We start from the raw sequence: 26,288 nt of genomic DNA, 5'->3' as shown, positions 1-26,288 counted from the left end.
GCCGAATTAGTCATTTTGGGTTCGCAGAACAGGTAACACGTGAGGTAGCGAGTCGTCACTGGAGTGATATTATTGGTTTCAATAATTCATTTTCCAATTACTAATGGACAATATCCTTTTTATTCGAGTTCATCAAAAAATAATGGCGTGCTTGAGTTTCTTTTTTATGGGGAAGGAAAAGTAAAATTTTACAAAAGTTCTGCCAAAAGTTTAGACTTAGATATTTTTTAAGGATTGTTTTTGTATTTGGATTCTGCTAGAAATTCCTTTAAAAAACCAGCTGATAATTTTGAAATATTGAATTTCATTGCACAATTTAACTGTATATGCTAAGGGGCGATTGAATTAAATTATGTAAAGCCTCTATAACAAACATAAAAAAATGGATTCCGGATAAATTTTGCAAAGAAATTCAATATTTAAAAATTATCAGCTGATTTGCTGATAAAAATAATAATTATCATCTTTCACTATAATTTTATGCAACAATATGGAACATCATTTTGCTTCAAATGCTGAAAACTGCACATTCTGTTTCAAATTCTGAATAGTACGAATTACCCAAATAAACACTAGCACGCTAATTCGCCTTTTTGGGCTTTATAAGGCTATTTTACGGCTATACGGGGCGTGTCAGCTGTACAATAACACTATATTAGCACGCATGGTGAATTAGAGTGCTATAGTACTGACCCGATTTCGTCAGCCCCTTTTTGCGGAGAACTTTTGTTCTCATCATTTCATTATCAATTTTTTTTTCTAAATTTATTACGATCCGTTTACACTTCCTCGGAATACGAACATAGGACAGAAATAATACTGATAAATTGATAACATATTGAAGGAGAGCCAACAGAAGTTTTGAAAAAGTGGCTGACAAAATCGGGTCATCTATGTATTTGGTTACTTGGGTAATCGTATTCAAATGAATAATTTTGCAATCAAATTTGTTTGAGCTGATTTACTAACCTCGAAGATGAAAACCATTACCAACTCCGAGGAAATGAAAGTTTTAAAGAAATTAAAATTGAATCCAGCTTTTTAAAAGCGCAAATGGCTACTGCAAACGGCCTCGCTTTCTGGTAAGGATAAGTCGATTTGACGTTTGGCTTGGGTCGTTTTATATTGAACGGACCCAAGCCAAACGTCATATCGACTGATCCCTACCAGAAAATGAGCCTATATGCGGTAGCCATTAGCGCTCGTAAAAAGCTGGATAGACATTGCCTACCATTTCCAGAAAAAATATGACATATTCCAGTGATATATTTCAAACAAATCGTTATAACAAATTCCAATTGCTCGGAATATGAGCCTGTTTAGTCACTATTTTGATCATTTTAGTCACTAAAGTTGCTGTTAATTTTCAGTGTGACCGCTACCAGCCCTGGATACAAGGGGCATGACGCAGATCACAGCTTTTATATATTATTCTTCTTCTTTCTGGCGTTACGTCCCAACTGGGACAAAGCCTGCTTCTCAGAGTAGTGTTCTTATGAGCACTTCCACAGTTATTAACTGAGAGCTTATATGTATTAATATATTATATATAATAGGAATGAGACAATATAGAATTTGCATCGATTAGTAATATGAAAAGTATACTCATATTAAAGAAGATCAATGAGAGTTCGATTTTGTATGAATTAAGCTCAATTGGGTACCAAGGGATCGAATTTAGTATTCTTTTTGGTACCTAGTTTAGGCTTTACTACTACGTCTCTATTTTGTCTACATGAGTAGAAATCAATGTTCAATACCATATGTGTAGATATACAAGCTGCAATTTGTACGATAAAATGGTTTTGGCATTGGCTTCATGTAATAGGGTAGAAGCACCGGTTTTGGCCATACGCCAGTTGTAGCCATAGTGGATTATACACCGTTTTACATAGCCAATCAGCATGAAACCTCTTGTGTTTAATAGATCACATTCATATGATAGAGCTACATTCATTTACTCATACAAATTGATTCAAAACACAAGAAAAACAATTCATTTTCCTTATAATTTTAACTCCCACACACCTAATTTGGCCAGGGCACTCATAATTTGGCCACTCTCATGAGAAATCAATGCAATTGGCCAATTTAGGAACCGAAGTTAAATCTCTGGCCGAAACTGGTTCCGATTGCCTATATTGACCAACGAAATTTTCAAAGCGAAAACATGGTTTTAGCTCAGTTTTGATATTTTATATGTATAATATGGATTGAATGCAAGCTTTTGACATATTTGTAGTATGAATACGGCTTCCCACTTAATTTTTATTGACATTTTCTCTTAGGCTGGCCAAAACCGGTGCTTTTACCCTATTATTATATCCACTTGATCTGGTTTGACGAATTATGCTTTGAATTCACTGATCAATGCCATATTTTAATTAAGGATAGGTATATTGTTTATGGACAAATACGTTTCATTTCCAATTTTCAATATGGCGACCGTGACTCTTCACTCAGGCAAATGGACTATCGAAATACATAAGAACCCCTTATGAAAATTCGCCACAAGGAATCGTGTTGAAATTCATAAATTTGCCTTATGAAACCAAAATTTGAAAACAAAAAATGTTTTCGCGGCAACCTGGAATCGAACTAAGAACCTTGAGATCGATGGACCCGTATGTATACCACGCGCCTATCGACGCCTTGATGTGGAATCATGCTGGAACGGTACATAAAGCGCTCGCATTGCAATAATCGTTCCACCTTTCATAAGGCAAAATTCAGCATTCATCGATAGTTCAGTTCGCTGCGTGTTTAAATTCGTAACGGTGAAACTATTTTGGCAATGTGGATCAATGGATCATCGTGAATCTCGGGCTGTCAGAAAACAATTAGTGGAATTCAATCAATTGTTTAGAAAACATGAAAACTATAGTTTCAAAGTTTCTGTCCACCTGTCTGCCGACAGAATCTTGAGAACACACAATAACATTTACGTGGAAAACTTCTCGGATGCCCCCATTACTCCTAAATCTGCAACTTACCTTCTTGGCGCAGATCCAGTACGTTTTATACGGTCCCTTGCGATTCTTCACGAACTTGTAGCCATCCACATGCAACAGCCGACAGCCACGCTGCCCGGCGGTTGAAGTATATCTCCTTGGGCGTCTCAAGATCCACCGCTTCTTCAATATCGACAATTTTAAACACTACAACGAAATCAAAATGCCAACGGTTAATAACACTGCTACATTGAAACATTCATAAAGTTCACAAAAACGCCTTCACACTTCAACGCCCTGTAAATACATTTTATTCAGTATAAACTAAATCAGATAGCAGTACTAATATAGTTCGTGGTTGTGCACCGGGAACCGAACCACCAGATTTTCTTCTCCGTTTTTCAGCGTGTAGGTCAACACTCGTGCTTTGCACTTGCTTAGAGCCGCCTTCGCGCAGGACCAGTACGTTTTGTTGGCATTTTTCTTATTTTTGTTAAAGACGTATTCGCCTACCATGAGCTGGATACTACCTCGGAATCCGGCCACGTACCGAAAGTAACCTGAAATTGGGTGGGAGAAAACGGTTAGCGAAATTAGCCGAAAAGGTCGTTTTCTGTGATTTAGAGTTGATGTGAGTGAGATACTAGATTGTAGTCTACGGTTCTAAATTTTGTGGTTTTATTAATCTCTAGCCAGTTGTTGCTTCAGTCGTTTCAACGATCCGTACGCTCTGGGCGTTGCCACCACCGGGTGGTTGTGCTCCACGTTCAGCATGAAAAATTCATCGAGAACGGATTTTATCCGGGCGCGGCACTTGAACACGGTGAACTGCGAGCAGCGCCAGTAAATGATGTCGTCTCGCTTGACGTGCCGATTGAACAGATGCCCATTGTGCCGCAGCTGGACGGTTCCGCACTTGCTCATCACGTACGTCGGCACATCGGATGTCGGGGACATATCCTGCAGAACTGAAAGGAAGGTTGGTTGGATTGAGTTTTGTTATATTCAATCACAATTGTTATCATGATGTGAAGACAAATTATTGAAATACTAGATTAACATGCAAGCATTTCAAAATAATAAAAAAAGTTTGACTTTGCAGTACTAGATTTTATCGACTTTCTTCGTCACTGTATATTAGCAAAAATGGAAATAATTTTATATAAAGAACTAAATGTATCACTTAAATAACGAATAGAATGTACGATATGTGAGCTCTCCTCCGACCTTAGCTTGATTGATTCGGTCCAAGTCTGACGGATGGTTATGTGTAGCTGAAATTTGAAAACAAGAGCTTAGTTAATCAAATTTCCAATTTAAAACAATGGCTCAATGCCACTCACCATTCGTATTCGAAATGAACAGATTGTTCCCTTCGCTTTTCAGACGGCCGCGACACTTTTCGGAGCGATTGTGCAAACACTCCCAGTACAGTATATTCTTGTGCTGGCCCTGGCGTCGCAGATTGGACCGATATATGTGGTTGTCATGCACCAGCAGGACGCCTCCCTTTCTGCTAACTATGAACATGTACCGTTGTTCGTCATCCGCGGCGGCACACTCATCTGGCTCCACCGTCCTCTTGAATATCTTCCTAGCTCGTTTCAGCGGATCTGGAAATTTTCGAACAATTTTCAGTTAAAGTTACGACAAGTTGATTATCGATTTGAAACAGTTAGTTAAAATGCGCAACATCTCTAGAAACATATCAGTGTTTATTCAACAACGTTCAAAATTGCATCGCCTTTCGCCGTCGAAACTTTTGCATCCGTCGCCGAGCGGTCAGCTTCTTCACGGTCACTTTAATTTTCTCCTCCAGCGCCTTGTGTGTCAGTCCATGATCAGCCCAGGCCTCTGAAATGGTATGATCAATTGTTATTCTAGTACTTCCCGGGCAAGGCACCAGAGCAATACGAACCGATCATGCAATCGATGAAGATTTCGTAGTTTCTCATCGGCAACTTCTGCTCACCGATGTTGTTCGTGCCGGAGTAGTTGTAACCCATGAGTGCGTCGTCCGTGAAGAGGTACGAGAAAAAGTTGGTCACGTCCATCGATGGCGGGCTTTTTCAGGGACAGATAACGTACCTAGTTAGAAAAGCGAGAAAAACCTTTGTTAATGATAAGGATGGATCCGTGATAACTAAACAGAATCATTCTCAACGATCTAATAGAGAATAATTTCCAGATTTTTTAAAATTCTGAAAAATTATCCTTTTTAGGTTTTTGATAGAGAATCCTTTTCTGGATTGTGAAAGAGAATCCTTTTTAGGATTCTGAATGAGAAACCTTTTCAGAATTCTGGCAGAGAATAATTTTCAGTATTCGGAAAGAGAATTCTTCTCAAGATTCTGAATGAGAATCCTTCTCAGAATTCTAAATCAGAACCCTTTTCAGGATTCTGAATCACAATCCTTCTTAAGAATCTAAAAGAGAAAGTTTATCAGAATGCTTCTCAGGGTTCTGAAAAATATTTTTTCTTGGATTTAAAAAAAAATCTTTTCCATAATTCTAAGAGAGAATCCTTTTCAAAATTAAAAAAAAATAGGATTCTGATAGTCCTTTTCAGGGTTTTGATGGAGAATCCTTTTCAAAATAATGGAATCCTTTTCAAGAATCTAAAAGAGAATCCTTTTCAGGATTCTGAAAAAGAATTCTTTTCAGGATTCTGATAAAGAATCATTTTTCAGAATTCTTGATAAAGAAATCATTTCCAGGATTTGATAAAGAAATGCTTTTCAGGGATGATCTTTTCCGGTTCTGGAAGAGAAACTTTTCCAAGATCCAGAATAACAAAATGCTTCTAAGGATTTCAAAGGTCATTCGACACAGGATTCTGAAAGAGAATAATTCTTCTCATGATTCTGAAAGAGAATTGTTTTTAAAATTCTGAAGAGAATCATTCTTATGATACCAAAAGAGATTCTTTCTCAGGATTCTTAAAAAAATCCTTCTATGAATTCTGATAGAGAATCCTTCTTGGATTCTGAAGAAAAATCTTTATCGGTATTCACGAGGAGAATATTCCACAGGATTCTGAAGGAGAATCCTTCTCAAGATTTTGAAGGAAAACCTTTCCCAGGATTCTGAAGCACGATCCCTTCCAGATTCTGAGAGAATCCCTCTCAGGATTCTGAGAGAATCCCTCTTAGGATTCTGAAAGAATCCTTCTCAGGATTCTGAAGAATTCCCTTCAGGATTCTGAGAGAACCCATCTCAGGATTCTAAAAGAATCCATTTCATAATTGCTCAAATATTTTTCTCAAGATTACAGGATTCTGTGAAAGAATATTTTTCAGTATTCTGAGAGAGCATTCTTCTAGAATCCCACTCAGGATTCTGAGAGAATCTCTCTCTCAGATTTTGAGAGAATCCCTCTCAGGATTCTGAGAGAGTCCCTCTCAGGATTCTGAGAGAGTCCCTCCTCTCAGGATTCTGGGAGAATCTCTCTCAGGATTCTGAGAGATCCCTCTCAGGATTCTGAGAGAATCCTTCTCAGGATTCTGAGAGAATCCCTCTCAGAAGCGAATCCCTCTCAGGATTCTGATAGAATCTCTCTCAGGATTCTGAGAGAATATTCTCTCAGGATTCTGAGAGAATCTTTCTCAGGATTCTGAGAGAATCTCTCTCAGGATTCTGAGAGAATCTCTCTCAGGATTCAAAGAGAATCTCTCTCAGGATTCTGAGAGAATCTCTCTCAGGATTCTGAGAGAATCTCTCTCAGGATTCTGAGAGAATCCCTCTCAGGATTCTGAGAGAATCCCTCTCAGGATTCTGAGAGAATCCCTCTCAGGATGCTGAGAGAATCCCTCTCAGGATTCTGAAGAGAATCCCTCTCAGGATTCTGAGAGAATCCCTCTCAGGATTCTGAGAGAATCCCTCTCAGGATTCTGAGAGAATCCCTCTCAGGATTGTGAGAGAATCCCTCTCAGGATTGTGAGAGAACCCTCTCAGGATTCTGAGAGAATCCCTCTCAGGATTCTGAGAGAATCCCTCTCTGGATTCTGAGAGAAAACCCTCTCAGGATTCTGAGAGAATCCCTCTCAGGATTCTGAGAGAATCCCTCTCAGGATTCTGAGAGAATCCTCTTCAGGATTCTGAGAGAATCCCTCTCAGGATTCTGAGAGAATCCCTCTCAGGATTCTGAGAGAATCCCCTCAGGATTCTGAGAAGAATCCCTCTCAGGATTGTGAGAGAGAGAGAATCCCTCTCAGGATTTGAGAGAATCCCTCTCAGGATTCTGAGAGAATCCCTCTCAGGAATTTCTGAGGAGAATCCCTCTCTGGATTCTGAGAAGAAACCCTCTCAGGATTCTGAGAGAATCCCTCTCAGGATTCTGAGAGAAATCCCTCTCAGGATTCTGAGAGAATCCCTCTCAGGATTCTGAGAGAATCCCTCTCAGGATTCTGAGAGAATCCCTCTCAGGATTCTGAGAGAATCCCTTCTCAGGATTTCTGAGAGAATCCCTCTCAGGATTCTGAGAGAATACCTCTCAGGATTCTGAGAGAATACCTCTCAGGATTCTGAGAGAATCCCTCTCAGGATTCTGATAATTTTTCTTGGATTTTAAAAAAAATCTTTTCCATAATTCTAAGAGAGAATCCTTTTCAAAATTAAAAAAAAATTAGGATTCTGATAGTCCTTTTCAGGGTTTTGATGGAGAATCCTTTTTCAAAATAATGGAATCCTTTTTCAAGAATCTAAAAGAGAATCCTTTTCAGGATTCTGAAAAAGAATTCTTTTCAGGATTCTGATAAAAGAATCATTTTCAGAATTCTGATAAAGAAATCATTTCCAGGATTTTGATTAAAAGAATGCTTTTCAGGGATGATCTTTTCCGGGTTCTGGAAGAGAAACTTTTCCAAGATCCAGAATAACAAAATGCTTCTAAGGATTTTCAAAGGTCATTCGACACAGGATTCTGAAAGAGAATAATTCTTCTCATGATTCTGAAGAGAATTGTTTTTAAAATTCTGAAAGAGAATCATTCTTATGATACCAAAAGAGATTCTTTCTCAGGATCTTAAAAAAATCCTTCTATGAATTCTGATAGAGAAATCCTTTCTCTGGATTCTGAAGAAAAATCTTTATCGTATTCACGAGGAGAATATTCACAGGATTCTGAAGGAGAATCCTTCTCAAGATTTTGAAGGAAAACCTTTTCCAGGATTCTGAAGCACGATCCCTTCCAGGATTCTGAGAGAATCCCTCTCAGGATTCTGAGAGAATCCCTCTTAGGATTCTGAAGAATCCTTCTCAGGATTCTGAGAGAATTCCCTTCAGGATTCTGAGAGAACCCATCTCAGGATTCTAAAAGAATCCATTTCATAATTGCTCAAATATTTTTTCTCAAGATTACAGGATTCTGTGAAAGAATATTTTTTCAGTATTCTGAGAGAGCATTCTTCTAGAATCCCACTCAGGATTCTGAGAGAATCTCTCTCTCAGGATTTTGAGAGAATCCCTCTCAGGATTCTGAGAGAGTCCCTCTCAGGATTCTGAGAGAGGTCCCTCCTCTCAGGATTCTGGGAGAATCTCTCTCAGGATTCTGAGAGAATCCCTCTCAGGATTCTGAGAGAAATCCCTCTCAGAAGCGAATCCCTCTCAGGATTCTGATAGAATCTCTCTCAGGATTCTGAGAGAATATTCTCTCAGGATTCTGAGAGAATCTTTTCTCAGGATTCTGAAGAGAATCTCTCTCAGGGTTCTGAGAGAATCTCTCTCAGGATTCAAAGAGAATCTCTCTCAGGATTCTGAGAGAATCTCTCTCAGGATTCTGAGAGAATCTCTCTCAGGATTCTGAGAGAATCCCTCTCAGGATTTTGAGAGAATCCCTCTCAGGATTCTGAGAGAATCCCTCTCAGGATTCTGAGAGAATCCCCTCTCAGGATTCTGAGAGAATCCTTCTCAGGATGCTGAGAGAATCCCTCTCAGGATTCTGAGAGAATCCCTCTCAGGATTCTGAGAGAATCCCTCTCAGGATTCTGAGAGAATCCCTCTCAGGTTCTGAGAGAATCCCTCTCAGGATTCTGAGAGAATCCCTCTCAGGATTCTGAGAGAATCCCTCTCAGGATTCTGAGAGAATCCCTCTCAGGATTCTGAGAGAATCCCTCTCAGGATTCTGAGAGAATCCCTCTCAGGATTCTGAGAGAATCCCTCTCACGATTCTGAGAGAATCCCTCTTAGGATTCCGAGAGAATCCGTTTTAGTAGTCGCGAATCCCTCTCAATATTCTAATAGAATCCCTCTCAGGATTCTGAGACAATCCTTCTTAGGGTCCCGAATGAATCCTTTACAGAGTTCCGAGAGAATCCCTCTCAGGGTTTCGAGAGAATACCTCTTGAAGACTCCGAGCGAATTTCAGCTAAGGATTCCGAGAGAATCCCTCTCAGGATTTCGATAAGATCCTTCTCAGGATTTCGATAAGATCCCTCTCAGGATTCTGAGAAAATCCCTGTCAGGATTCCGAGAGGATCTTTCTCAGGATTCCGAAAGGATCCATCTCAAGAAGTCTGAGAGAATTCCGAGCGAATTCCGCTCAGGATTCCAAGAGAATTCCTCTCAAGATTCCGAGAGAATTCCTCTCAGGATTTCGAGAGGATCTCTCAGGATTATGAGAGAATTTCTCTCAGAATTCGGTGAGGATAACTTCTCATTAGTCTGAGAGAATTCCTCTCAGGATTCCGAGAAATCTCTCTCAAGATTCCGAGCGAATTCCCGCTCAGGACTCCGAGACAATTCCTCTTAGGATTCCGAGAGAATCTCTCTCAGTAGTCTGAAAGACACTCCTTCAGTGGTTTGTGAGATTCCCTCTCAGTATTCTGAGGGAATCCCTCTCAGGATCGCTGATTTTTTTTCTCGAGATTACTAAAGAGAACCCCTCTCAGGATTCTTCAAAATTCCTCTCAGGATTCCGAAGAAAATACTTCTCAATAGTATAATCTCTCAGTAGTCAGTCAGTAGAATCTTTCTCAGGATATCGAGAGAGTCCCTTTCAGGATTCCGGGAGAATTCCTCTCAGGATTCTGAGAGAATTCCTCTCAGGATGCCGAGAGAATCCCTTTCACGGTTCGAAGAGAATCCCTCTCAGTAGTCTGAGAGAAATCCCTCTCAGTATTCTTCTATATCTTAAGAATCCTCCTCTGTGTCCAGAGAGTTTCTTCTGCACCATCAAACCTCAGTCTTCAAATTTCTTTAACATAGTCAAATTCTAGTTGCCGATATACTCACATACTGATCCCTCACGCCGAAATCCTTCCGAACGGCTTCCTCCAACCGTTCGATCTCGACCATGGACACAAGCGGGAAAATGGAACCCTTCAACCCGGACGGTCGCACACTGATTCCGGCGTTCGGCAGCCCGCAGCAGATCCTGCAGTTCCTCGTTGATGTCGTCAATTTGAAGCTCCAGTTTGGCCTTTTCCCTCCGGCTGCCCGCCATGTCGGCCATTTTGTTCAGACTTTGGCAGCCGATTGCGCAGCTTTGGCGATGTCTTTGGCTGGGTGATTCGTGAGAGAAAAAAAAAAGAAGAAAATAGTTGGTTATAGCGTGTAGTACTAGAATGAAGAAAGATAGAAACGCAATCGACTGTGGATGTTTGTTTTCTGATAATCATGTTTATTTTAAGCTTTTCGCGTCGTCACTTAAGGCGGTACTAGATCAATCTTTGCAGCCTCCAGAAACGATTTTTCGCTTTCATCCGAATTTTGAGCTTCCGTTTGGCTATGTTTGCGTTTCTGACTACGTGCCGCATATTTTCGGGCCAGCGATTCCTCCGTTACGCCCTTGCACCCCCAGGCATCTGCGGGAAAAAATGAATTGAGACGCTTATTTCTAACGTCAAACTAGTACTTCAACATAATACCACTTACCCCAACATACAGCTGGTGAAAATTTCGTACTCTTGCATGGGCTTTCGTTCCGAATTGGACCGCTTGGTCCAGCAGTATCCAACGATGGATTGATAGGTGAAGATGTGCTGGAATATGGCGAATACGGTTTTGTTACCGGTCAACTTCTTACGTAGGAAACTCCCACCTGCAAAATTGGAGGGTTAAAAAGATCGATTTACGGAGGAAATCATTCTTACATATTTCTTGTCGACTTTTTCTGCAGCAGCGGACTGTGATTTCCAGATCCTCTATTGCCTGCTCGGATGTGATGGGAAAGTTGAACCAGGCAGGCAGAGTAGGACGTGATTACACGATTCGATGGTCCGGCGGCTTCCCTCAGCTGATGTTGTGCAATAAAATTAAAGAATAGTTTATTAGAAAAAGATAGCACCGATTGTCACAACTCAGCATTAATTTAGGCGATTCTGATACTGAAATTTATGGCAATACAAAGTTTATTCCAACCCAAAGTTTCAACTTGATCTCAAAAAGAGCGCTCTACAAACTTCGTCTTGGCCCGAAAGTTGCGCACGTTGTTCCGAACGTAGATCCGTTTGATAACGCTAGCCATCTTCGCTTTCAAGGTTTCCATACTGATTCCGTGGCTCTCCAAGCTTCTGTAAAAATGAATCGAAAGAGTAGTACTAGATTGGGTGGTAGATGACTACGGTGCTTACCGATCATACAATCGTGAATATCGCGTACTGCTGCAGAGATTCGCGCTGCATCAGAGGATGGGAAGTCTTCTGGGACGTCCAGCTGAAAGTGCCGAAAGATGGCGTCGTCGGTGCAGATTTTTTCCAAACGCATCGTCAACGCTTTGTCGTGGAGTTTTGATGCGTCGCAAAATTTGATCTGGAATTAGTGAAAATAACCATGTTAGTTGTTTCAGAACTATATGGAAAAGGGGTTGTCATAACATTGTTTCTTCGAGAACAATACCTATCTTGTGAAAGAAAGGATATAGTTTTGTTTATGCCAAATGGCCCGCTCCCGAAAATGTCCAATTTCGTTTAAACGGCTTTCCCTTGTAATTTCGTTTTCCTTTCGGTTACATCTTCTTCTTTTCTGGCGTTTACGTCCCCACTGGGACAGAGCCTGGCTTCTCAGCTTAGTATTCTTATGAGTACTTCCACAGTTATTAACTGAGAGCTTACTGTGCCAATGACCATTTTTTGCATTCGTATATCGTGTGGCAGGTACGAAAGATTTCGGTTTACATCAAAGGCGAAATAAAAACGTTCATGTCTCTCTCAGTTGCCCCAATATTGTTATGGCACATGAGGTAATTGATCAAGATCTAAAATGCTGAGAAAAGTGTACTGTTATCACTGTGTCGATAATAATGTGAACCATCATAATTACTCATTAGAAACAAAAGCATGAAACGAGCTCACCAGCTTGATATTCCATCCTCGACTGTTCAACAAGAAGCTGCCCAACAAAACGTAAACATAAAACCAAACTTTCACTCCGGCGATCTCAAAAACAAATCCGCTTGCTTGGAATTTACATAACACATCGAGATCTAAAATGCAGAGAAAAACAGCACTGCGATCTACATGGGCATAGCCCAGGATTCTGTCAGGGGGTGGGAGTTGCGTTGAGCGACTTCATTCAAAAGTTCATTCACGAATTTCACGCAAAAAACGCATACACAACCTCTGCACCCTTTTTGCACGAAACCTTAAACTATGAAAGACATTCGAATTGTTTTTCTGAGTAACTGATTTCATTTACGGCTTATGAAATTCCTGATTTGAAAAAGGGAACATTTTTTTGGTACAGAATTAATAATCGGCCATTTTAACCTGGTCAGGTATTGACATGGGGCATAACAAGATCTTACATTTTCTCAAGATTTCCCAAAACAGTTTCCACCAAAAAACTATTCTACGGACAGTGCGCATCGGAAGCTCAAGCAAGCTATGACGAAATAGAAAGTGATTGGCAACTGCCCTATCAACAATTGATTATTAATTGGTGAGCTCGTTTCATGCTTCTATTTCAAAATGAGTTAGATATGTAATTATAGATCATTTTGTGACAAAGATTTTAATCTATCTTGAATATCCAGTTCGCATCCGCCAGGTTTCAATGACACGTTTATGCATGTATTGCAAAACATTGATTGATTCGTCCACTACAAGTATCAACATATTCTAATTGTTGAGGTTTTAGATAAGGAAAACATACCTATACTTTTGTTTTTTTGAAATTATAAAAAAAAGATGGTTCGATACTAAGAGTGTCGATGTTTTCTTCTATCCATTTAAGGTATATTATGTAACTTTTCGTACTAAAAGAAGACTCTTCCTTAATAATTCATATAGATGGCAGAGGTATACTTCGGTCTCTTAATAATAAACAGATATCACAAACACTCATTGTTTTTACCAAACGACCATATCATAAAAACACATGTCTGTTTTTTTTATTTCGTATAAACAAAGTTTTGTTAGGGAGTCTTAACATACATCTTTTGTGAAATTTTTGGATGGTTTTTACAAAAAATCGCGAATTGAAATCAAGGCAGGCAACGTTTCCGCTCCAGTTTCTAATGTATTCGAATCCTGGCTGAGCAGAATCTCAAATCGAGAAACTGAAAAGTAGATTTGGAGTACCTTGTACCTTTTAAATCCGCCCTAAATGCTTATCTTTGACAGATACGCGTATTTCGACTACCACTTGCAGTCTTCTTCAGTGTCAGTTACTCGTATCCACTGATCTAAAGTTTCGCTAAGTTGTAACAAGCTTGATAAATAACAGCAGCGAACGAGAGTCTCAAAGAGAGAACGATAATAAAACTCACTAATGTTATCCCCCCGATACAATCAGAGCTGTGGCAGAGAGATGAGAACAGAATCTCATGATGTTGTTGCGGATCATGATTGTTACAGAGGCAGATAAAATGAGAGATACTCTCTTTTTTATTTAACCCCTGACAATGAGAGATTCTCTCCTCTCACCAACCTTTTCGATTATAACAATGAAATACTGAATGTGAAGTTTTTCACTATAGATCGAAAGACAATGGTCCTTGGCTAGCGTTTCAAACAAACAAAAAACGCAACTCAAGGAGTTTAATGTGACCCAGTTATTGATTAAAGAGAAATAAACAAAGAGAGTCTCTTAATGATAGATAGGTCCTTTCGAAAATTTACGCGAAAATTTTTGAGAAACTTTTCAAGAAATTCTTTTAAAAAAAACTCCAGAGGGAATATCTAGACAAAACTCTGATGGAATCGAAAACAAATACCTTTGGTTGTGATACGTGGAATTGTTCCTATAACAGTCGAAGCAATGCTTGGAAAAAATACAGGTATTTTACTAAACTAGTTTTAATTATTTGAACAATATCTGCAAACTTCTTTGAAGAAACCAAATCTGCACATCTGGAGAAAATTGCTAGGGATAATATCTTGAACTAGTCCATGAACAATTACTGGCCGACAAATTTTTGGAGTGATTTCTTGAGAATGGCGATACATATTTTTAAGTGAAATCCCGGTTTGGTGTAAATTCTGTATCAATTCCAGAAAGGAAATTAAACCATCTGGAAAAAAAAACTGAACACACTTTCTGATTTAGCCCGCAAGACAAGGATTTTCCAAAAATAATAATTAGGAAAATGGATTTCAGGAAAGACTTCATGGAGTTCATTTGAAAGCAAAATCCCTTGAGAGGTTCAGGATTAATATCTTGAGGGATCATTGAAAATATCTGAAGAAAAACGCAACCTAGACGAGTTTGCAAGGAAACAAAACAAAAATATGATGCTTTGAAGGAGATTCGTTAAAAAATGGGATGTTATGACCGATCAAGTTTAAAAGAAATGGCCTTAAACAAACTTCCTAAAAAAATATTTGGCGAAGGATCTTAGTCTAGGGTTACCATATTTGCTCTCTGCTGAAAGAGTACACTTACCCTATCCTAAAAAATTAAAAAAGTACTTTTCACTTGTATGACTGTCTTAATTTGTTTTGTGTTGACCTTTTTTTGTTTTTTTTTTTTTTATTTCTTGCGACTTTTTTTCGCCTAAACAATGCAAAAGATTTTCAAATTCACAATCACAGCTACTTTCCCCACATTTTAAGCACAGTTAAATTTTTCAGAGAGACAGCTTTACTAGATTGGATATTGACTCTGAGAGAATCGATACAATATTGTTTATAATAACGCGGATTATACAGAAAGTCGTTCGAATTTTTGATACAATATTTGCTTTCACAAAACGTTTGTTATCAGAAAAAAAAACTTTTTTTTTGTCTTCAGCTTAACTTTCACTAACGACTTGTTAAACCGTTTTCAGAAATAGAAGCTTGACTGATTTAATAGTTCACTTTTGTATTTTTGATATTGCTTCTTGCGTTGAAAATTTTCGTTGTGTCGCTGAATGTCGTGACGTTTCTGACCGCTTACCGGACAAAGCTTTTGATCACTTTTTTCATCCTCAACACTTCAGGAAACTTATTAGAAATGATTTTCGCCACATTCGTCGTCGGTAAAAAGGTATACTAGTATGCAAACAATGCACTCCACACATCACTGATTAATGATCAGTTTCAAGCATGTGATTTAGGCCTTTTCAAGTGACAGGTCCGCGTTTGCATTTGTTTACATCGGTGGATTACCGGTGCATACACGGGGCTGTCATTTCCATAGAAGAACTGTCAAGGTGTTGCCAGATCAGCTGATTTGAAACGTCTTGTGAAAAGGACTATAGGCCTTTCCATCTGACAGATCCGTGTTTGCACTTGTTTATATTCTGAAATCTATGCAAAATTCACTTTTATGAAAATGAAAATGTCATCGTGTCAGACGACATTCATTCCACAGTTTTTGTGTTTCTCGATGTTCATTCTACCGCTCGTGCTGTGTGTGAGAAGTGACGGTAGCGGAGAAGTGGAGAGAAATTATTTGACTGCTGACCAGTGATGGAAAGTGGCGAACATGTCTGCTGAACCGAAACGAAAACAGAACATCATGCTCGCGAGCATCAGAGTGATGATTTACTCGCCACTGTCATGGGTGAAATTTCAAAGGTGTCTTGAAATGAATCTTTTGTGAATTTTTTGTATAGATTTCATAGATATTCTCGGATGGAATCAAGGATAAACTTGTGGGAAAATTTTGAGAGGCTAGAAACTGTCCTGAGATATTGCTGAGAACTCGATGAAAAAATTCGAGCTATACAACTCCTCTTTCTGAACCCCTCCGACTACGACCATGATGATCTATATTAAACTAGGATAGGTACCAAGTGATCGAATGTATTACTAAAAGTGGTACCCATTTTGGGCCCGACTATAATGTCTTTACACACTCAATCTGTTCGGTAAAAATAACTGGTTTGGAAAAAGTCAGTAAACTAAAAAAAAATGTCAAAAATCAAAAAAACAGAGATTTTTTACTGAAATTTTGCAGAGAGTTTTCTTTTTATATCATATATCGATAAAAAACAAAACATGGTGAAATTTGCTTTTCAATTACGCGTGGCGACAATTTTCATTTTACTGACTTTTTCGGTAGTTCCAAAACCCAGTAAAATTTTACCGTGCCCAGTAATTTAATCTAAGTGTGTATATCGTCTTTAGTTGGCAACACTGCACAATAATCCGAATCGTCATATTAGTAGGAAAAAGGTGTTTTCTTTGTTCTTGTTGATTTTAGACGTATGATGCCCTCGGAGAAGTTGTTCGTAACTAAAATTCGCACCTACTTAGGAAAAATTGCATGGGATGGCCCTTATTTACGTTTAAATTTTAGATCAAATTTTTTGTTTCAAGATATTTGTAGCTGCATACTTCTGCGAAGTTTTAGAAAACGTTTTTATGAACAACCTTGTCGAGGACACTTTTGATCTAATTCTTAATTTGGGCTAAGTTAATTGATTCTGCAAGTTATGGACCCGAAAAATCTGATTTTTTAATTTCAGTTTTACGTGAATGTGGTCTTCAAAACAGAAGTAAAGGAAGTATTGATACACATTTGTGCTGAACATTACTCGTTTGTAATTTTTGTGGTGTTGAAATTTCACATTGCTCTCAAGAATTGTATTTGGAAAAGTTGTAGATCTAATTATTCTATAACATTACTGAAAGCAGCACACCGATAGCTTCAAAATCTTGTTAGTTTTTCAAGTGTGATTTGGAGTACATTTTTTAAATTTACAAAAATAACGTTCTCACAATTTTTGCAGCGAAAGTTGCCTGATTGATGCGCTAAAGCATAAGTATAGATGGCCGTACAATTCTCGCGGAACATTACTAAAGGACCTATGTACAAATGAGAGAATCTCTCCTCTTCCTCGATTATAACAGTGGAATACTAAAGATTTTGGGAAGTTTTTCACTATGGATCGAAAGTCAATTTCCTTGACTAGCGTTTCATACAAAAAGCGCAGCAGTAGAGGTTAATGTGACTCAGTTATTAATGAAAGAGAAAGTAAACAAAGAGAGCCTCTCAATGTTAGATAGGTCCTTTAGTAATGTTCCGCGAGAATTCGTAGTTGCTACTCCGTGATTGACCAGAATAATCGAAGTTGTACAAGGGATCAAGAGATGTAGCTTTTCATCTTCAATGTACACTTTAGAGAACTCCAAACATTAAAAAGTCAATAGCGGAGCCGGCCACGTCCTTACGGTCATCGGGGAAGGGAAGGAAAGTTGGTATGTCTTCCATTGTTACTAGAGACCGAGATCACCTCTGCATCTCCATGGGTGTCATGGGAAGGAGTTTGGTTAGTGGGGGGGATCATAGCTGCATTATCAAGATTCACCTTGATAAGTGCAACCTCAGTTCCAAAAATCACCTATCAGTACTCTAAAAACAACGTGAACATACGGTAAGTCGACAGTTTTAGCGTCGAACCATGCAAAAGTTATTCTTTATATGATAAAAATCAGGTAAAAGGAAAGGTATGGGGGTTTCAACGTTAATGTACAAGAGTATATGTCGACACCTACAGTGACGAACTGTTCATATTTTGTTAAACCAATTCGTTTAAGTTATATTCCTCGTTGTCATCATAAAAATCCGTTTTAAAATATATTGTACATTTATGAAACGAGCTCACCAAATTGATCATCCATCCTTGATTAAGGAGCTGTAGCTACTTTAATCAGAATGCTCATTTCACAACGGCAAAATATCACTCCGGCGACGCAAAAACCTGAACTCAGAACGCGTGCAAACTAAAACGAAAAACAAAATTCTGACCACGCAAAAATAAACGATTTTTCTGGTGAAGATGAAACGAAGCCAAAACTCAAACCCACCAGAGTCCAATCAAGAGAACCAGACAGCGGTTCAAGCTGAAAACCTGATCGATTGGTCACCACAAGCGAGTGACCATTTGACCGAATAGCCATCAGCCAGATCTAGTGTCCGGGTCTCCAGACCCGCGCTCCTGAAAATTTGAAGGCCGGCTTAGATACTTCTTCACCTGCTGCTTGGACTTTAACAAAGCACTACCCAGCAGAACGCGTGCAAAATAAACCGTTTTAATTCCGCTATACACACTTAATTTTCGAAGACGATAAAAACGTGACAGATCAATTTTCAACACATCCGTTCGCGCGCGCTGCCTACTGCGATCTCAGTTGCCTGATATATGCGCTGAAGGGAAAAAAAATATCGAGCCAACTCCATGAGTTATTGACTTCTAAAGATTTCATAGTTTTTCACTTAAATTGGATTATAACTTCAAAAACACAAGAACTACAAACTTGTAATGTTCAGCAAAAATGTTTATCATTTTATATCCTCTAAAACTCTTCAGAAGACCACATACACGTAAAACTGAAAACAAAAAAGATCAACCAAAAAATCTGGTTTTTCAGGTTAGCCCTAAAACTTTCAAAATCAATTTGCTTAGCTCAAATGAAGAGTTTGATCAATCCCAGACAACCAGAATTCGCAAAAAAGTGCACGTAATAACTCGTTTACTCATGCAAATCACATCAAACCCGCAAAACACGGTGGATAAATTCGTCAGACTGATGAGTTTCATCGCATAGAACGCTTCTTTTCTGAGTTCATTTGCACATTTTGTTTCGTCTCGTACACTTGTACAAAGTAAGTCGAATCATTCCGTAGCAGCTGTCAAATGAACATTTTTTATCATAAGCTAAGTCGCATAAGACCACAAATTATTTCGGTATAAAATTTATACACTCGCATTGTATGCTATTATTCATCACATAATATATGCACGCATATCGCCTCCACTTTTGTACGTAGAAGGCCTTTTCGCGACATCTTATAAGTGACATTTTGCATATACAAAGCCTCCAGGTGATTTCGTTATGCGTACATTTTGGTTGTCTGGGAGTATCTTCAACAAAGTTGTTTGTAATAACGTTTTCTTGAAAGTCGTCTGAAACCAACAAGAACAGAGCAAACACTAATTTTTACTAATTAATTTGCAGAGATTTTATCTTCAAGAGTAAAACGATACCCAAATTGTTCTTTTATCACTTACATATTTGCGCCTCATGTTGGGATCCGTACGAATCATTTTCTCCAACCGGTTGACGGCATGTGGATCGGTCAATGGGAACAGAAGTGTTGAGGTAGATACTTGTTGTTTGAGCTCTGGAACAGAAATACATTCAAAATTAGTGTTATGGTCTAGAATTATCCTGTACGCATGGAGGAATATCGCATAGAAGAAGCCAAGCAATTATATCGACGAATATTTATTGAGAATAATCTTCCTCCAAATAGGCATAACTTTCGCTCATTTCCTGTTCTCGCTTGCGATCTTTGAAGCGGCGAAAACGGTTGCGTCCGTGAACGTTGCGAACAACCTTGCACAGCATTAGACGAATCGCGTCCTCGTCAACGCCGTGCAGCTTCCAGGCCTCTGCGAAAGAGAAATTTCCAGAATTAGATCTACTACGTCCAATGGTTTCAAACTACTATAAACGAACCGAGAAAACAACTTGTAAAGATGTCATAGTTCTTCATCGCACGCTTCTTGGCCCGACGGCTGTTGCAAAAGCCGTTGTAGTTGTACTCGATGAGGGCCTCGTCGTAGAAGAACAACTTGAAGATGCTCTCGATCGATGCCAGCTCGCTCATGTTCTTGATCTGCCGGAGACGATTGATCTGAAAGGTATGGATTGCAATGAATTTTGATACCTATAGAATGGCCGCTCGACATACGTATCTCCTCCGGGTCATCGGGACATGTGCGAACGGATTCTTCCAAGCGCTCGATGTCGTGCTCGGTTTCGATGGGAAACTTGAACCCTGGAACACTTTCGGCCATTTGGAGCACTATGTTCAATTCTGACTGTTTGATATGTTCGGAAGATGACTTTTTTGACGCTACTTGCGGGGTGGACTTCTTCCCGCTGATTCGCGTTTCCATCCCATATTCAGGATGGTGATTTGACCTAGGGAATTGAAAGAAATATTTTGGTAAATCATTTGCACTGATACCAGCTAATAGAATATTGAAAAAACTATGTGACATTGTTTGTGGAAGAAAGCTTTATTGTATGATGTGACATTGATTGGAATGTTTTATTGATGGCGATGATTTGGATTTGTCGTCCTACACCGTTGTCATGATAATACTGATATTCACATTGCGTTCTAGTACTGCAAAAGCATATCCCAGTTTGAGGATGATTCGAGAAAAACGATTAAAGCGCTGTAGAGGAAGAAAACGAATTGTTAATTTATCAAACTGTAGTACTAGATTACACATTTCACTCGCCGACATACCAAACGAGTTTTGAAGCTTCTTCCTCTGAATTCGATTCTTGTACTGCCGATTCCGCCTTCGTCTGTTAATGTTCTTGATGATCTCTGTCAGCATGCCTCGAATCATGTCGTCAGTGACTCCAAACTGAAGCCAGGCCGCTGAAGCAAAATAGTAACAGGATTAACATATAATGTTTCTCACCCAACATCCATCAAAGCTAATCCCTACCCAGGAAGCAATCCCGAAAGATGGCGTACCCCTTCATGGCCCGTTTCTTAACCCCCGGGGTATTGCTTATGCCGTTGTAATTGTAGTTGACTAGCGCCTCGTCGTAGAAGACCGACTGAAAAATGCACCGTATCGGCGTGTTCGGGTCGTTCACCTTCAGATCCCGCAGGAAGGCAGTCTGCGGAGAGGGAATATTATTCCATTAGCCGCACTTCAATGCACCGAAATGGTGATAACTCACATAGTTTTCCCATTTGTACGCTTCGTTGCGAACGGCCGCCTCCAGGCGTTCGATTTCCCGCTCGGAACGGATCGGAAACCGGAATCCCGGCACGCCGGTGTGCTCCCTGGCCGCGGCGAGCAGTGCTTCGGAAGCGCTGTGACTGATGTTGGGATTTTTAATCCGTACCCGCCATGCTAGAAAAAAGTAAAGTTAATTATTAATTTGAGTTTCGGGAAAATTAACCTGATTTTGTTTAAAATTACAGTGATAATGAAACATATTCACAAATTGATATTCTATCATAGAAATTATTTACATACGCAAAAAGTTAACAGTGCAGTACTAGATTTCAATTTAAGGACCTTTTAATCTTTGAGTTTCATCAACCAATGAAAATTACTTCGAGCTTACATCGTTAAACAGGCTTCACTGCTGGTTTATGTTCACTGTAGTCATCAGAGAAATCGGCTCCGTAATGCTTAAAAACGCATGCGCCTTCCATATACCGATCACATTCAGCTGGATTAAGGATAATTATTTTGATAAGTGTAATAGAATCTTTTTCGTATCAGGCTTTGAGAACAATCCCTTTTAAGATTCTCTAATATTGAGAAATCCCTTTAAGAAAATCTGAGGAATCTCTCTCAGAATTTTGAGAGAAGCCCTTCAGATTACAGGGAATCCCTCTCAAAATTTTTTTGAAAGCAAACTTTCTCAGAATTTGAAAAAAATCCCTCTCATTGATTCATAAGAGAATCCCTCTCAGGATTCTAGAGCGAAATTCTCTTCAGGATTCTGAGAAGAATCCCTCAGTAATTTGGAGAGCCCAGTCAGCACTTCGGGAAGAGAAATTCTCTCAGGATTCTGAGAGAATCCCTCGGCAAGGATTTCTGAGAAATCCTCTCGTTCTGAGAGAATCCCTCGCAGAATTCTGAGAGAATCCGCAATAATTCTGAGAGGATCCCCTCCGGAATTCTTGCTCAGAATCCCCTCAGGAGTCTGAAGAAATTCCGCTGAGAATTCTGAGAGAATACCCGCTCAGAATCTTAAAGAAAACCCTATCAGGACTTATGAGAAATTCGCTCAGGATTGGAGGGAAAATCCCTTCAGGATTCTAAGATAATCCCCTCAGGATCTTGAGGGAATAAATCCTCTCAGGGATTCTGAAGAATCGCTTACAGGGATTCTAAGGAGAATCCCTCTCAGTTCGAAAGAATCCCTCTCAAGTTTTGGAGAGAATCCCTCAGATTCTGAGAGATTCCTCTCAGGATTTGGAAACGACCCTCTCAGGATTCTGAGTGAGATACCCTCACGGATCGAAGAATCCTCACAGGATTCTGAGAAGAATCCTCACAGGATTCTTGAGAAGAATCCTCTCAGGATTCTGAAAATCCCTCAGGATTCTGAAAGATCATCTCAGGGATTTGAGAGAATTCCCATCTCAGGATTCTGAAAGGAAATTTCAGGATTCTTAGAGAATCTCTCTCAGATTCTGGAGAGATCCCTCTCAAAATTTCTAAGGAGATCCCTCTCGGATTCTTTAGAGAATCCCTCTCAGAGTTCTGAGAAGAGAGAAAAACCTTCAGAATTCTGGGAAGAATTCCCTCTCAGAGTCTGAGAGAAATCCCTCTCAGGATTCTGGAGAGATCCTCTCAGATTCTGAGGAATCCCTTCAAGGAGCTGAGAGATCCCTCCTCAGATTCTGAGAGAATCCCTCAGATTCTTGAAGAATCCCTTCAGGATTCTGAGAGTCCCTCTCGATTCTTGAGAATCCCTCTCAGGATTCTGAGAGAATCCCTCTCAGGATTACTGAGAGAATCCCACTCAGGATTCTGAAGGAGAATCCTCTCAGGATTCTGAGAGAATCCCTCTCAGGATTCATGAGAGAATTCCCTCTCAGGGATTTGAGAGATCCCTCTCAGGAATTTCTGAGAGAATCCTCTCAGATCTGAAGAGGAATCCCTCGCAGATCTGGGGATTCCTCTCAACTGGGCGTAGAGAATCCTCTCGGATTCTGGAAAGATTCCTCTCAGGATTCGAGAGAATCCCTCTCAGGAGTCTGAGAGAATCCCTCTCAGGGATTTGGAGAGAATTCCTTAGGATTCTGGGAGAATCCCTTCAGTGTTCTTAGAGAGATCCTCTCAGGATTCTGACGAGAATCCTCTTCAGGAATTCTTAGGAGAATCTCTCTCAGATCTGAGAAATCCCTCTCAGGATTCTTGGAGGATTCCTTCAGGATTCGAGAGAATTCCTTCAGGATTCTGGGAGAATTCTGCTCAGGACTTCTGAGAGAATCCCTCTCAGGATTCTGAGAGGAACCCTCTCAGGATTCTTAGAGAGGAATCTTCTTCAGGATTCTGATGGAATCCCTCTCAAGAGTTCTAGGAATTCCCTCTCAGGATTCTGAGAGAATCCCCTCAGGATTTGAAGAGATCCTCTCAGGATCTAAGAGAATCCTCTCAAGTTTCTGAGGAGATTCCTCCAGGATGCTGACGAGAATCCCTCTCAGGATTCTGAGAAGAATCCCTCTCAGAGATTCTAGAGAAAATCCCTTCAGGAGTTTAGAGAATCCCTCTCAGGATCTGGGATCCCTCTCAGAATTCTGAGAGAACTTTCCCTTCAAGGATTATGAGAGAATCCCTCTCAAGGATTCTTATAGAGAATCCCTTAAGGATTCTGAGAAATCCTCTCAGAATCTGAGAGCAATCCCTCTCAGGATTCTCCTAGAGAATCTCTCGCAAGATTCTGAGAGCCTCTCAAAATTTCATAAAAGAATCCTCTTCAGATTCTTAGAGAATCCCTCTCAGAATTTCTTGAGACGAAAACACAACTCTCAGAATTTCTGGGAGAATCCCTCTCAGGATTCTGTGAGATCCCTCTCAGGATTCTGGTGAGAATCCTCTCAGGGATTCTGAAGAGAATTACCTCTCAAGCGATTCTATCCCTCTCAGGATTCATGAGAGATCCCTCCAGGATTCTTAGAGAATCTCTCTCAAGACTTCTGAGAGAATCCCGCTCTCAAAATTCTAAGAGAAGTCCCCTTCTCAGGATCTTAGCAGAATCCCTTCAGAATTTGAAGGAACCTCTCCAGAATTCTGAGAGAATCCCTCTCCAGGATTCTGAGAGCATCCCTTCAGAATTCTGGGAGAATTCCTGTCCAGGATCTTGTAGAGAATCCCTCTCAAGTTTCTGACGAGAATCCCTCCAGGAATTGCTTTTTTTTTGTTTATGAAGAATCCTTCTCAGGATTCTGATAGAAACCTTCTCAGGATTCTGAGGTAGAATCCCTCTCAGGATCTTCTGAGAGAATCCCTCTCAGGATTCATAGAGAATCCCTCTCAGGACTCTGAGAAGAATTCCTCTCAGGATTCTGACGAGAATCCCTCAGAATTTGCGAGAATCCCTTCAGAATTCTGAGAGGATCCTCTCAGGATTCTTAGAGATCACCTACTCAAGATTCTTAGAGAATCCCTCTCAGGAGCTCTTAGGAAATCTCTCTCAAGATTCTGAAGAATCCTCTAAAAATTCTAAGAGAATCCCTTCAGAGATCTTAGAGATCCCTCTCAGAATTTGAGCAAACCTTCCAGAATTCTGGGAGAATCCCTCTTCAGGCTTCTGTGAAACTCCCTCTCAGGATTTTGAGAGAATTCCTCTCAGGATTCTGAGAGATCCCTCTCAGATTCTGAGAGAACCCTCTCAGGATTCTGAGAGAATACCCTCTCGATTCTGAGAGATATCCCTCTAGGATTCTGAGAGATCCCTCCTCAGGATTCTGAGAGCAATCCTCTCAGGATTCTGAGAGGAAGCCCTCTCATGGATTCTGAGAGAATCCACTCTTCGTAGGATTCTGAGGAATCCTCTCAGGAATTCTGAGAGATCCCTCTCAGAATTTCTTGAGAGATCCCTTCTCAGGATTCTAAGAGAATCTCTCTCAGGATTCTGAGAGAATCCCTCTCAAAATTCTAAGAGAATCCCTCTCAGGATGTCTTAGAGATCCCTTCTCAGAATTCTGAGAGAAACCTCTCGAATTCTGGAGAATCCCTCTCAGGATTCGAGAGAATCCCTCTCCAGGATTCCTGAGAGAATCCCTCTCAGGATTTCTGAGAAGAATTCCCGTCTCAAGGATTCTGAGAGTCCCTCTCAGGAATCTGAGAAATCCTCTCAGGATCTGAGAGAATCCCTCTCAGGATTCTGCAGAGGAATCCTTCAGGAGTCTGAGAGATCCCTTCTTCAGGGTTTCTGATGAGAATTCCCTCTCAGGATTCTGAGGAATTCCCTCTCAAGGATCTCTGAGAGATCCCTCTTCAGGATTCTGAGAGATCATTCAGGAGTCTGAGAGAATCCCTCCTCAGGATTCTTGAGGAATCCGCTCTCGAGGATTTCTGCGAGAATCCCTCTCAGGATTCTGAGAAGATCCCTCTCAGGATTCTGAGAGATCCCTCTCGAGATTCTGTGAGATCCTCTCAGGCATTCTGTGAGAATCCCTCTCAGGATTCTGCAGCAGAATCCCTCTCAGGATCTGATGAGAGATCCCTCTCAGGCTTCTGAGAGAATCCCCTCTCAGATTCTGAGAGAATCCATCTCAGGATTCTGAGAGAAATCCTCTCAAGGAATTCTTAGAGATCTCTCTCAAAATTCTGAGAAGAATCCCTCGCAAAATTCGGAAGAGAAATCCCTCTCAGGATTTTCTTGAGAAAAAAATTCCTCTCAGAATTCTGGCGGCAGAATCCCTCTCAGATTCTGAGAATCCCTTCTCAGGATTCTTAGAGAACCCTCATCAGGATTCTTAAGAATCCCTCTCAGGATTCTTAGAGAATCTCCTCTCAGGATTCTTAGAGAATTCCCTCTCAGGATTCTTAGAGAATCCCTCTTTCAGATTCTGAGAGAACTTCAGATTTCTGGCGAGAATCCCTCTTCAGGATTTCTCGTGAGGGATTCCCTCTAGATTCTTATGAATCCCTCTCAGGATTCTGTGAGAACCCTTCTCAGGATTCTGTGAGAATCCCTCTCAGGATTCATGTGAGAATCCCTCTTCAGGATTCTGTGAGAATGCCCTCTCAGATTCTGTGAGAATTCCCTCTCAGGATTTTCTGTAGAATTTCCCTTCTCAGGATTCTGTGAGTAAATCCCTCTCAGGCATTCAGATGAGAATCCCGTCTCAGGATTTCTGTGAGAATCCTCCTACAAGGATTCTGTGAGAACTCCCTCTCAGGATTCATGTGAGAATCCCTCTTCAGGTTCTGAGAGAATCCCTTCTCAGGATTCTGAGAGAATC

The 26,288-nt window shown here is 40.2% G+C and overlaps 1 protein-coding gene and 2 long non-coding RNA genes across 4 annotated transcripts; all 3 read right to left on the bottom strand.

Annotated features, from left to right (window-relative positions):
• Window positions 1-4,040: 4,040 nt before the first annotated feature.
• Window positions 4,041-10,256, bottom strand: LOC5565168. Its single transcript, XR_002502866.1, has 4 exons — window positions 10,182-10,256; window positions 4,870-5,039; window positions 4,295-4,805; window positions 4,041-4,225 (listed from the first exon to the last, which is right to left on the bottom strand). It is a non-coding gene; the product is annotated as an uncharacterized LOC5565168 (long non-coding RNA).
• A 9,274-nt stretch (window positions 10,257-19,530) lies between these two features.
• Window positions 19,531-20,033, bottom strand: LOC110680411. Its single transcript, XM_021856212.1, has 3 exons — window positions 20,016-20,033; window positions 19,781-19,958; window positions 19,531-19,713 (listed from the first exon to the last, which is right to left on the bottom strand). The coding sequence occupies exons 1-3, from the start codon at window positions 20,031-20,033 to the stop codon at window positions 19,547-19,549; spliced, it is 363 nt and encodes a 120-aa protein (XP_021711904.1). The 3' UTR covers window positions 19,531-19,546.
• A 297-nt stretch (window positions 20,034-20,330) lies between these two features.
• LOC5565175 lies at window positions 20,331-21,572 on the bottom strand. 2 transcript variants are annotated; one of them, XR_002502865.1, is made up of 5 exons: window positions 21,425-21,572; window positions 21,032-21,207; window positions 20,791-20,968; window positions 20,583-20,720; window positions 20,331-20,508 (listed from the first exon to the last, which is right to left on the bottom strand). It is a non-coding gene; the product is annotated as an uncharacterized LOC5565175 (long non-coding RNA). The 2 variants fall into 2 exon arrangements; XR_002502864.1 differs by having other exon boundaries at window positions 21,032-21,572.
• Window positions 21,573-26,288: the final 4,716 nt, after the last annotated feature.

Source organism: Aedes aegypti, unplaced genomic scaffold, assembly GCF_002204515.2.
Source record: "Aedes aegypti strain LVP_AGWG unplaced genomic scaffold, AaegL5.0 Primary Assembly AGWG_AaegL5_hic_scaff_1330_PBJ_arrow, whole genome shotgun sequence".
Lineage (NCBI taxonomy): Eukaryota > Metazoa > Arthropoda > Insecta > Diptera > Culicidae > Aedes > Aedes aegypti.
Note: the sequence above shows the minus strand (reverse complement) of the source record. Positions and strands in the feature narration are given on the sequence as shown.